Below are 13,600 nucleotides of genomic sequence, written 5' to 3'. Positions count from 1 at the left end.
CGGTGTGACTTTCTACCTTGACATTCCTGGACGTTTGAAACTTTCACATTTGGATTAAGGATACTTGGATCTCTACTTATTGTTTTTTGTGGATTTTTGATGTATCAGCAAATACAGCAGATGTCGGAGCCATTTGGCTTTGATCAGACTGCCGGCTGCATGACACGCTCACTAAGGCGGTGAACGGACAGTTCTGGAAGGTCGAGAAGTGACGCCGAAAAGCTGGATGTGCTGGAACGCAGACTGGCTTTGGTGGTTGAACTCAAGGGGAGATGGGATAAAATCTGGAAGAGAAGCCCGGAAAAGCCCAACAATTGTGAAAATTGGATTTACCATTTGGAGCCAGCAAAAGACTTAAAGCTGACAGGAAAGTCAGTGTAGCTGTCTCATAACAAATAACATATTTGCCCTCCCTATCTCTACTCCTGGATTGTTATGGCGTAGAGAGCTCAGAACTCTCCCCCGCTCCCTCCTCCCCCGCTAACACCTGTGGATGCTTTTCTGAACTGTTGGCCGGCTGATAACATCAAGGACAATGGCCTCTGGAGAGTGTTCACGGAGATATAAACACTTACACCCAAACATACACACATAACTGATGCTCATAAAACTGATGAATTTACACGCGACGGGTCTCAAATGTTAACCTTCTGCATATATGTTGTCTTGTGTTATTTGTGCTTTTCGTGCTATGAGGGTTTTTTGTGTCGGTTGTTTGACTCTTTATTGGCATAAATAGGCAAACATCTGTCTCTTTTTTTTCTCCCCCCCCCCTTTTTCCCCCATGTTGTTGTTCTTCCTTCGACAGATTTCAAGGGCAGTGCCTCGTAAACTCCGTGTAGGCGGGGTCCGGGGCTGTTTGGAGGAATGCGCCTAATGGCTGCGCTGATAGCATAGCAGCGGCCGACTGGCTGCGTTCCTTGGCAAGGCGTCAGTCAATCGTTCCCCCAAATGTTTGTTTGTTTAAGTGTATGGGATGGACGGTTGTACTGGAACAGATTTTTCGATTGCAGTGCAAATTGTAATTGACAATAAAATTTGATTGATTGATTATAATATGCTATGTTTCTCTGAGGTGCTGTTCAGTGTTTTTGATACAATAAACATAATAAATGTTATCCAAACACTGAACTATACCTCAGAGAATAAAGGCCTTAGCTGAGGGTAAATATTAAAAGTCTTGATGGAAAATTTATAAAAAAAACACTTTAAATTGTGCTTAGCAACACAACTTTAACTGAAAAGTTATGTTGTGCTGTACAAATACATTTAAAGGTTGCAGCTGTGAGTTGCAATCCCAGTGGCTTGGTGTGAGTTTAATGCATTTAAACGGTTTGTTGTGGATTAGAAGCCATTCTACAGTATGTCTGAAAAACAGAGGAGCATTAATGACGTGGTGATCCCCTAACAGAGTCATGTGATCAGTCATGTGATGAGGCCGGTGGGTCAAAACTCATAAAACGCAGGAAGCCTCAGAAGCCCTGCAGACCTGCTCTGCCCAGGAGGAACGCTGTCGGCCAGCTGCACACAGCCTGTTGGCGTCTCTTTCTCCAGCTGTGGTGTCTTCACGTTGCTTTTGTTTCTCAGCCTCATGTTTTAAACGTTGCCTGCTATGTCTCTGCCCTTAAACAGCACGACTGAACAGCAGTACCAGAGCGTGCTGGAAAGAATCGTAGTGTCCTTCCTATCCACAGCGCCAGCCTGCTTCTTTCTCTTCATTAATGGCACCTTGATGCTCTGCTTGAGGAGCAAACCTGTGTTCCGGTACACCTGTCGCTATATTCTTCTGTATAACCTCCTTGTTGCAGATACTGCTCAGCTGGTGACGAGTCAGGTCATGTTTCTCCTCGCTGTGGGCAGAGTCAAGCTGACCTACGCTTTTTGTGGTACTATAAAAACTGTTGCTAATCTCACCGCTGGAATATCTCCTCTCATTCTGGTGGCCATGTCTGTGGAGAGATACGTAGCCGTCTGCCACCCACTGAGGCACGCTTCCATCATCACTACCAGAAACACCGCAGTGGCTGTTATTGCTACCTGGGCTGTTAGCTCGCTCAATAATGTCACCAGAAATCTGTTTTTATTGGAACATTCCCTTGAAAACTTGGGGAGTGTCTTGATGCCGGACTATTGCACAGATGTGGCTTGGTTTCCAAACCCGTTGCGTGAATATTATGATAAAGCATACACTGCCTTAGTGTTTGTTTCAGCCGGTTTAGCTGTGATTTCCTCTTATACTGGAGTTGTAATTGCAGCCAAGTCAGCCTCTACAGATAAAGGGTCGGCCCATAAAGCCCGTAAGACCCTGCTGCTGCACTTAGTTCAGCTGGGCCTCAGTCTGTCCTATACGATTTACTACCCGCTGCTCGCAGGCCTGGCAAGGACCGTAAGGAGACTCGTGTTTGTGTGGGTCCAGAATGTTTTTTATGTGCTTTTTATCATCTTACCCAGGTGTTTGACTTCTTTAATCTACGGCCTGAGAGACCAGACCATCAGACCTGTTTTATTACACCACCTATGCTGCCGACGGGTTAGGGTCTAAAGATTATTATTTTTAGTTGATGTGACGAGATGAGCTCTTAGCATATATATTTAAAAACTAAGAAGGTGAATTTTTAACAATTCAGGAATTGAATTTTAAATCAATCAGGTCCTAATGTCAAAAATAGTTGTAATATGGTCATTCTTGGTTTTTGCAAGTAAGCAAAAGTTTCACCGATCACAAATTGTTTTTCTAAACTTTCTATTTGCTGTGGGATAATCTACTGCCAGTCTGTCCGACTTAGATGTTTTCATTTTCAAACAGATGCTAAAAAGCACCAAATCTGTTTTCTTTTTGAGTTTTCACAATTAGGATAAAGGTTTGATAGATCTCTATTCATTGAATCCCAAAATAACCCCAAATTATTTGCTTTGTTTTTTTGTGAATGTTAATGTTTCAGCTGTGAGGAGCACGGGAGAGATGAGAGTTTTCAACCTATAGGCTTCATATGAAGAGGAAATGCTGGGTAAAACTTGTAAATTAAAATTAGAATTAAATGAATATAATGAAAAGCAAAATAATTTTTTATTACAAAGACTTCAAATAGAAAATTATGGACATGGTAATAAGTCAGGAAGCTTTTTAGCTAATAAGATAAAAATAATCAAAGAAAAAATTACTATATTTGCAGTTCCAGACTCAACTGGTAATACATTATGTGATCCGGAAAGTATAAACAACACCTTCCGAGATTTCTACAAATCTTTATACACGTCACAGATAAATCCATCAGATACTGGCATCAAGCAATTCCTGGATAAAATAACACTTCCTAAATTATCAAATAGCCAAAGAACTCCAAAAAAAGTAATAACAAAGCAACTGGACTTGTTTTCCGTAGTTGAAGACTAACATTCCTGTGCACAATTATTTAGCTCCCAGCTTAAAATTCTGCAATTGAAATATTAATTAAAAGGAGTAATATTTAAGTTCAAATGTATTTGCAATAGTTTTCCAGTAATTCTTAAAAGAATGCATCCAATGTGTGTCTTAACTTTGATTGTCTGTCAGTTGAATGTTCTCTGCAGCATAATTTAATCATCTTATTAATTTCAAGGCAGTTTTTAATACTCACTACAGAGTCAAGGTTTCACCGTATCCCCTGTAACACACAGTCAGTCTCAACAAATAATTGTACAAAACCGCTCGGAAACTCTTTGCTGATTCAGCTCTAAAATACTTTATATGTGTTCTTAACACCCAAACAGTAAACGCTTAAGTTTGTAAAAGAATGTTAGCCTAGGGAGGAAACAGGAAGCAGTTCTATGAATCAACTTTAGCTTGACGTCCGTCAAACCTTTTCCCTCTCTTTTTCTTTTTTTAACGGAAGTGCTGTTGCTTTAAGAAACGAGGTGCAAATCTACACAGAGAAGACAAAATATTTATACCATGCTGTTATCTGTTAAAGAAGGCCGAGGTTCTTCACAACAAGGCAAGGCAAGGCAAGTTTATTTGTATAGCACAGCTTTACATGATTAAAATACAGGGAAAAAAACAGAATAAAAGCAAGTAGGAATAAAATATAGAAACAAAATAGAACATGGGAAAAAAAGGAAACTAAAAGCAAACATTAAAAACAGTTGGACTACAAAGCGGAACTAATGATGTTTCAGTAAAACAAGGTAGCAGGAAGATCCTGAACCGGCATCCAACCAGCCAAATCTTCAGCACTACACACAGCTTTATGTCACGATTTGGGTTTTGTCTTGTTATATGTTATCAGATTTATTAGTTAAGTTTCTGCTTTTGGGTTCTTTCTTGTTTGGCTTTGATTTAGACGTGTTGTTCTGTTTAGCTTACCTGTTTTCCACCTGTCACTTTATCAGCTCTGTTTGGTCTCCCCTCAGCAATCTGTCAGCTCCCTTGTCCTGATTAGTTCCACCTGTCTTCTTGTAATTAGTTTCACTCCGTTTCACCTGTGCACTCCACTATATAGTTCTGCCTCGGTCTTCAGTTCTCGGCCAGATTATTTAGAAGCCCATGGTGAGTTTTGTTCCAGCGTTCTTTTTTGACCTGTCGATGTAAACCCGATTGCCTCTTGATTCTGAGCCAGCCTGACCCCTGAACCTGTTTTTCCTGCCCTGTCTGACTGATTGACCGTTTGCCGACCCGGATCTGCCTAAGGAATATCTGAGCTTGCTTTATCCCTGTCTGTACTTCTTCCTGTTTTTGGACTGCTTTTCGTGTACCGGTTTTTGGACTGCCATTTAGACCATTGAGCCTGCCTGTCCCTGTCTTGCCAGTCTGAGAGCAATAAAACGTCTTTAACACCTACATTCTGCTTGTTGGCCTGAATACCGAATCCACCTGTTCAGTTTCGTTCGTTACACTTTATCCAAAATGTATTTTCTCTGGGTGGGGGGACGGGTTCTGACTGTTGTTTGTTCTTATGCACCAAACAGTTCCCCTGGATTGGCAGACTGGGGTGGTGGTCCCCCTATTTAAAAAGGGGGACTGGAGGTTGTGTTCCAACTACAGAGGAATCACACTCTTAAGCCTCCCTGGTAAGGTCTATTCAGGGGTTCTGGAAAGGAGGGTCCGTCGGATAGTCAAATCTCGGATTCAGGAAGAGCAGTGTGGTTTTCGTCCTGGCCGTGGAACACTGGACCAGCTCTATACCCTCAGCAGGATTCTGGAGGGGGCATGGGAGTTTGCCCAACCAGTCTACATGTGCTTTGTGGATCTGGAGAAGGCATTCGACCGTGTCCCCCGAGGGATCCTGTGGGGGGTATTCCGGGAGTATGGAGTACCGGACCCTTTAATAAGGGCTGTCAGGTCTCTGTACGACCGGTGTCAGAGTCTGGTCCGCATTGCCGGCAGTAAGTCGGACTCGTTTCCGGTGAGAGTTGGACTCCACCAAGGTTGCCCTTTGTCACCGATTCTGTTCATAACTTTAATGGACAGAATTTCTAGGCGCAGCCAAGGTGTTGAGGGGATCCGTTTTGGTGGCCTTAGGATTGCGTCTCTGCTATTCGTGGATGACGTGGTCCTATTGGCTTCATCAGGGCGTGATCTACAGCTCTCACTGGAGCGGTTCACAGCTGAGTGTGATGCGGCTGGGATGAAAATCAGTGCCTCCAAATCCGAGACCATGGTCTTGAACCGGTAAAGGGTAGAGTGCCTTCTCCGGGTTGGGGAGGATGTGCTGCCCCTAGTGGAGGAGTTCAAGTATCTTGGGGTCTTGTTCACGAATGAGTGGAGGATAGAGCGGGAGATCGACAGGCGGATTGGTGCAGCGTCTGCTGTGAAGCGGGCGCTGTACCGATCCGTTGTGGTGAAGAGAGAGCTGAGCCAAAAGGCGAAGCTCTCGATTTATCGGTCGATCTACTTTCCTACCCTCATCTATGGTCACGAGCTTTGGGTCGTGACCGAAAGAACGAGATCCCGGATACAAGCGGCCAAAATGAGTTTTCTCCTTAGTGTGTCTGGGCTCTCCCTTAGAGATAGGGTGAGGAGCTCAGTCATCCGGGGAGGACTCAGAGTAGAGCCGCTGCTCCTCCACGTCCAGAGAAGCCAGTTGAGGGCCTCCCTACTGAAGCTGCTGCCCCCGCCACCCGACCCCGGATAAGCGGAAGAAGATGGATGGATGGATGGATGGATGGATGGATGGATGGATGGATGGATGGATGGATGGATGGATGGGTTTGAAGGAACTACACAATTTCTTCAATAATCACGATAGCGATTAATAATGATGTGAAAATGCTAATTCTAAGGTTGGAGAAAAGTTAAATTATTCACATGATTAATCTACTTGGACAATATGTGGTGCAAATATAACACAAGGATTTACGCATCACTGAGGCCTAAATTTGGAAGAGCTATAGGAAATGCAATAGTAATAATTTTCATGGGTGGGGGAAGAGTAGACGGATTCGACCTTGGTTACTGAACATGCTTAGCTTACCTAGTCTAATGTAAAATTAAAATAATGTGCACATAGGAACCTAAAACAGGCCTTACTCAATTATTTGAACCCTAAATTGTAGATAAATGCTGGGGCTGCGTTCTTGAGTGATAAATGCTGAATTATGAATTATTCATGCTGATTGGTGTTAAAGGTTTCCATTGATGTTTGTCCAGCCCACATTTTGGAACTGCTTCCGTTATGATGTGCTTTTTGGGCACATCTACAGGGGGATTTGTTAGAGATTATGAGATTACAGAGAATGGACAGGAAAATCAGTTGCCATGGAAATTACAGATTTATAGCATTATAGCATGATCTTCTCCACCAATGTGATGAACGGAACACTGATATACTGTGCACGCCCCTGAATGGGTGTACATAATGGGTCCTATTTAATGTCTGTGTGAGGAATGAACAGGGCTCTCTGGCACCTGTTGCGTTGGGTTGTGAGTCCAGTACTGTAGCTGTAAACATCCATCCGCTTTTTAGATTAAATATGATAAAATATAGTTACGGTTTCAAGACGCTTTTATTACAACAGAAGTCTACAATAGAAACACCACATTATCAGATAAAAGAACCTGGGGTGACCGCAAATAGGTAACTACAGCAATGCAATAGTCCTAACACCTACCCAATGGCATACCGCAATGCAATTGCTGATTGTGATTGGATTCATCAGGATTTATGGATAAATATAGCTGAGTGTCATCAGCATAACAGTGGAAATTAATCCCATGCTGTCTGATAATTTTGCCGATCAGAAGCATATATATAGTGAAGAGAGTAAAGAGAGAGAGTAAAATTTAAACCAGCCTAATGCTTTTCCCTTAATCCCTACAGTATGCTCAAATCTTTGTAGGAGAATATTGTGATCAACTGTATCAAATGCAGCACCGAGATCTAACAGGACAAGTACAGACACAAGTCCATTATCTGAGGCCATGAGAATATCATTAGTGACCTTCACCAGAGCTGTTTCAGTGCTATGATGAGCTCTGAAGCCTGAGCTAATCCGTCTGGTGATTGCACCAGAGGGATTAGCTCGTTCATTGGTGAATGCTGCTGACGTGTCATGTGGACATTTAATGAGAGCAGAACTTGTTCTCCGAAGTAAGGAAAAGTCAGATCACCACCTTGACATTAAAGCCGGCTGTGAGCAGCTTCGTTGTATTTCCATGACTCTGGACTTTCTTTTTGTAAGCTAACAGTAATTTGTGTTGACGAGATGTTTGTATTTAAACCTTTCTGAAGACTAACTGCATTATTTTCTGTATTCATGAAACCAGTGGGTGCATTTTAACTATTTTTGACCTGACCACCATGTTGAATGCGTCCCAGTCGGAGTCTAACATGACTGCAGTGACTGAGAGTCAGAATCTATTACGGGTAGTTCTGATTTCCACCCTGTCTACAGTCCCGTCCGTCATTTTTCTCTACATTAATGGCACCATCCTGTTCACTCTGAGGAGCAAAGCTGTGTTTCGGGACACGTGTCGCTACGTTCTTCTGTACAACCTCCTTCTGGCAGACACTGTCCAGCTGGCGCAGAGTCAGGTGCAGTTCCTGCTGTCTGTCTGCAGAGTAAAACTGGCGTATTCGCTGTGCACCGTTCTCAGTATGCTAGCCAATCTCACGACTGGGATTTCTCCCCTAACCCTGGTGGTGATGCCTTTAGAGAGATACGTGGCTGTGTGCTTCCCACTGAGGCACTCTGCCATCATCACCATCAGGAACACAACTGTGGCGGTCGTTGCAATCTGGGCTGTCAGTTCATTGAACAACCTCACTCGTGTTCTGTTGTTTGTGGACTTCACTTTAGACAGAATGGAGATCTGGCACATGAAGGACCTTTGTTCTAACCTGGCATTGGTGCTTGGTGCTCTCACCAGTGAATATGACAGAGCCTATACTTGTGTTGTGTTTGTGTCAGCTGGTGTTGCTGCCACTTTCTCCTATGTGGGTGTGATTATAGCCGCCAGGTCGGCCTCCACAGATAAAGCTTTAGCTCATAAGGCCCGTAACACCCTGCTGCTGCACCTGATTCAGCTGGGCCTCAGTCTTTCCTCCACCATCTACAACCCGCTCATCATCGCTCTTTCCAAGGTTCTGACAAGAGTGGCACTTCTGTGGATTCAAAATGTGTTTTATGTTTGTCTCATAATCTTCCCCAGATGTCTGAGCTCCCTCATCTATGGGCTGAGAGATCAGACCATCAGACCTGTTCTGCTGTATTATCTGTGCTGTCGACTCAGAGCTAAAATCAGCGCCTAGAAGCTGATTTGTTCTGTTGCAGTAAAATAAATGGCAAAGGGGTAAAGTTCACTCATCACAAATATATTCCACCATCTAAAATTATAGCGTCACATTTATTTTTGTTTTACAAGACCTGGTGCCCAGTATGACACAAGATGTAGAAATATATGTGTTTGTTACTGCTATTTGAAAAGTCATACATTGTGGTGAATGTTTTTGATGTTTCTGTAGTTTAAACATGTTTTCAAATGGTAAACTGCCTTAAAGAAATATGCTAATTGTCTCAACATGCAGCTTCTACTTTTAAAAATCTCAGTGAAGAAAAACTCCTTTTCTTACTGTTTTCCTGTGTTGTTTTTGCCTTAACTGATGCCATTTTATGGTAATTATGTTAATTCTGTTGCTATATTACTGTTTATTGTTTCCTCTATAGAATTCAAGTTGAGGTTAAAATGTTCTCCTAAAGGCTAAATAAAATGTTTATGTATATGTCATCCTTTTTTATTCTAATCTTTGCTAAAATAATTCAGGAACATGTGTGGAACTGCAGCATTAATGTGTTGGAGCAGTTTCAGTTTGTCTGTTAGATCAGGGCAATCTTTCTGAGTGGTCCAGACTCTGAATGGAACAGAACGTCAATCTGGACCCAGCTATGGTTCAGAAAATCTGGGCTGAATTGCAGAATTTAAGGCATAAATAGCTTGGTATATTATATAGCTCCTGAGCTGATTGAGAGGCATGTTTATTGACTTTTTGAAGCCACACTGCAAAAACAGACCTAAAAATAAGCAAAATGTTCTTAAAATGTCTGTTTTTGCCCTAGATTTGAGCTGGTAAATAAGATTACCTGCCAATAGAGTGAGTATTTTGACCCCTAAAATAAGATAATTAGACATCCTGCACTTGAAATAAGATGATGGAGATGGATTGTTCCTATTTTAAGTGCAAAAATCGTATTCCATTGGCAGATAATCTTATTTATCCACTCAAATCAAGGACAGATACACTCATTTTAAGAAAATTTTACTTATTTTTAGTTCCATTTTTGCGGTGCAAATGTGCAGAGTCTGGTTGTCATTGTCTGTCTAATAAACAAAAAAGCTACACGTGTTTTAATAATGATACACTTTATTTAAAAGTGCCTTTCAGAGCACTTAAGAGCACCGGATAAACCCAACAGGGTAACAACTATAAATCATGATGAAATCATGAACAGGCGATTACAGCGAGCAGGTGTGTAATCTGACGTGTTTTAAGTTGTTGGTTTAACTCTTCAGCAACTTTGCATAATCAAGATTGTTACTTTCTCACAATGAGCGTGTAAAATTTAAGTGTGTCTGAGGAATTTTTCTGTCTCAGAAAAGACAGTTGTTTGAGTTTCTGGTGAATTTTGTGCAACAGTTTTATGAAATAAATACCTAAAATAACATATTCAGCAGGTCTACAAAAACATTAAATCCCTAACAAATCTGGGTAAATTTGCTGTTGTAGCATTAACATTAATTACATTAAGCATATGAGTAGATACTTTTTAAAGTCAACGACGCTATTTGATTCATAATACATGAAAAGGAAGATTGAATTTAGAAAATAATTAAATTAAATGAAGTCTGGAAAAACAAACTTTATCAGGTCCAAGGTCTAGGGCAGAATCACTCATTTGTTTCTGCTGTTATTGGTTTTAGCTTGTCAGTTGAATGCAAATTTAATCAACAAGATTTAATCATCTGTGGTTGTTCTGGACTGTCAACCTTATCCAGAAATCAGATTTAAACCTTTGAACATAAAATTTGAGAATCCTTATCTTTGGGGCTTTTTTCCAGGGTACAAGCTTTGGTTTCAGAAGGTTGACTTGGCAGTTTCTGAAATGCAAGACTCGCTACAAATGGCCGACCAACTGTGAGGAGAGGAGGAAAGCAATGGAGCCTCAGCATCTGGACATAATTAGGCTTATGGGTAATGGGATATTGCTCCATTGGCAGAAAAGGAGCTTTTAGTACGTAGTAAGGTTGGCTGTTATCACCTAAATATAGTTGTGCTCACCTTCACTCACAGCTTGTGCTTTGGATTAGGGATGCACCGATATGAAAATTTAGGCCGATATCGATATCTGATATTAATATTGCACCAACTGAAAACTATTCTAACTGAAACATCCTGTTTGAGGTAATGCGTATTGTATCACTTCCTGTTTTCACTGCGTGAGCAACGGTTTGTTGCTCCAGATTCTCTCGCTTTTATCTTTAATCTCTTTGCTGTAACATCTGTTTCTAACACATAAGCACTTTTAAAACATTTTCTGTTGCTGCACATCACGCTTGGGAACTCCTCGTGTTTCACGGTTTGCTTTCTTGGCGTGGTAGAAGGGCGCTAGCCTAGCTTTAGCCTAGCCTAGCTTTAGCTCCACAATGGCTTCCTCTCCTACTATTACTTCAGCTTCTCCGTCTCTGACTAAGTCTGCCCTTATCTCCTGCTCTCTGTGTCAGATGTTTAGCTATTCCTCTGCCTCCTTTAGTGATAATGGTACTTGTAATAAATGTAGTGTTTTTGTAGCTTTGGAGGCGAGGGTGTCAGAATTAGAGACCCGGCTCCGTGCTATGGAAAAACCAGCTCATAGCCGCCCCTTTGCTAGTGCGGAGCCACATAGACCTAGCGTCACTTCACTTAGTGGTCCTCCAGAAGCACCCGAGCAGCCGGGTAAGCAGGCCGGCTGGGTGACAGTTCGTAGGAAGCATAGCTCTAGATTTCAGCCCCCAGTTCACCACCAACCCGTCTGCGTTTCTAACAAATTTTCCCCACTCAGCGACACACCCGCTGAGAAGCCGATCCTGGTGATTTGGAGCTCAATAGTCAGAAACGTGGCACTAGAGACACCAGGGACCATAGTTAAATGCCTGCCAGGGGCCAGAACGGGGGACATAGAATCTTACCTGAAACTGCTGGCTAAGGATAAGCGTAAATACAGTAAGATTGTTATTCACGCTCGCGGTAATGACACTCGGTCACGGCCAAAACTTAACAGATCAAAAACTTATCTAAAAAGAACAAAGCATAAAAATCAATACGGTTCACCTTGAACCTAAAAATAAAACAATTAAATGTGGTCTATTAAATAAAAGGTCTCTCCCTCCAAAGACTTTGTTAGTTAATGAATTGATTTCTGATAAACAGATTGATTTATTTTGTCTCACAGAAACCTGGCTACAAGAGGACTACGTTAGTATAAATGAGTCAACTCCCTCCAATTATTCAAATTTCCACATTCCCAGATCTGTGGGAAGAGGAGGAGGAGTGGCAACCATCTTTCAGTCTGATTTATTAATTAGTCCCAGGCCAATTAATAACTACAGTTCTTTTGAACATTTAACCCTCAGTTTCCCTCATCCAAACTGCAAAGCAATAAAACCTCTTCTGTTTGGTGTTTTGTATCGTCCACCAGGCCCTTACTCTCAGTTTTTGGATCAGTTGTCAGACTTCTTATCTGATTTGGTGATAAACACTGACAAGGTTATTATAGTGGGTGATTTTAACATCCATGTTGACACAGAATGTGATAACCTTAGTGTAGCCTCTAAAACTATCCTAGATTCAATTGGTTTTGCTCAAAATGTGCATAAACCGACGCACTCTTGGCTCCATACTTTAGACCTTGTGCTGACATATGGCATTGATTGTGAAGAATTAACAGTATTTCCTCAGAACCCTGTCCTATCTGATAATTTTTTAATAACATTTGAGTTTAATCTAACTGAGTTCTCCACCCCCAAAAGAGGGTTCCATTATAGTAGATCTTTATCGGACAATGCTGCATCAAACTTTAAAAAGTCTGTCTCCCTCTTAATATCGTTAGTATTGCAGAAATACCCTGCAGATAGCAGCAATGTTGTTTCTTCCAATTCACAAATAGATGTCTTTGTAAACGGTATGACTTCGTCATTGTATTCTGCATTAGACAATGTAGCTCCCTTGGAAAAGAAGGTGATTATTCACAGGAAGCTTGCTCCTTGGTTTAATTCAGAGCTGCGTTCCTTGAAGCACAATGTTAGGAAATTGGAGAGAAAATGGCGCTCTACACACCAAGAGGAATCCTACCTAATCTGGAGGGACAGTCTATTGTTGTATAACAAGACCCTTCGCAGAGTTAGAGCAGCATATTTTTCATCATTAATTGAGGAGAATAAGAATAATCCTAGATTTCTCTTCAGTACAGTTGCCAAACTTACACAGAGTCATAGCTCCGTTGATCCATCCATTCCCTTAGCTCTTAGTACAGCTTAGTACAGCTCTTAGTACAGTTCAGACACTGGGCAGTGTCTGAACTGTTTAAAAGCAGTAGAGCTTTCTGAGCTATCTAAAATTTTAGCTTTATCTAAACCTTCTACATGTATGTTAGACCCAATCCCAACCAAGTTGTTTAAGGAGGTATTCCCTCTGATCAGTGGTCCTATTTTAGACATGATTAATCTATCCTTGGTAAATGGATATGTACCACAGGCTTTTAAAGTAGCTGTTATTAAACCTTTACTTAAGAAACCATCTCTTGATCAAGATGAGTTAGTAAACTACAGACCTATATCTAATCTTCTTTTCTTATCTAAAATTCTTGAGAAAGTAGTTGCTAATCAACTATGTGAACATTTACAAAGTAATGACCTACTTGAGGAGTTTCAGTCAGGCTTTAGAGCTCATCATAGCACTGAAACAGCTCTGGTGAAGGTCACTAATGATATTCTCATGGCCTCAGATAATGGACTTGTTTCTATACTTGTCCTGTTAGATCTCAGTGCTGCATTTGATACAGTTGATCACAATATTCTCCTACAAAGACTTGAGCATACTGTAGGGATTAAGGGAAAAGCATTAGGCTGGTTTAAATCTTATCTGTCGGACAG

At 41.5% G+C, this 13,600-nt stretch overlaps 2 protein-coding genes across 2 annotated transcripts; both read left to right on the top strand.

The window, feature by feature from the left end:
* The first annotated feature begins 1,446 nt into the window (after nucleotides 1–1,446).
* On the top strand, nucleotides 1,447–3,373 carry LOC118564487 (odorant receptor 131-2-like). The gene has a single exon (XM_036142661.1). The coding sequence runs from the start codon at nucleotides 1,613–1,615 to the stop codon at nucleotides 2,540–2,542; it is 930 nt and encodes a 309-aa protein (XP_035998554.1). The 5' UTR covers nucleotides 1,447–1,612; the 3' UTR covers nucleotides 2,543–3,373.
* Nucleotides 3,374–7,621: 4,248 nt separating this feature from the next.
* Nucleotides 7,622–8,875, top strand: LOC118564443 (odorant receptor 131-2-like). The gene has a single exon (XM_036142610.1). It carries the CDS (start codon nucleotides 7,776–7,778, stop codon nucleotides 8,724–8,726), a length of 951 nt encoding a protein of 316 aa, XP_035998503.1. The 5' UTR covers nucleotides 7,622–7,775; the 3' UTR covers nucleotides 8,727–8,875.
* Nucleotides 8,876–13,600: the final 4,725 nt, after the last annotated feature.

Source organism: Fundulus heteroclitus, chromosome 11 (assembly GCF_011125445.2).
Source record: "Fundulus heteroclitus isolate FHET01 chromosome 11, MU-UCD_Fhet_4.1, whole genome shotgun sequence".
Classification (NCBI taxonomy): Eukaryota; Metazoa; Chordata; class Actinopteri; order Cyprinodontiformes; family Fundulidae; genus Fundulus; species Fundulus heteroclitus.
This window is presented reverse-complemented; position numbering and strand designations above follow the sequence as displayed.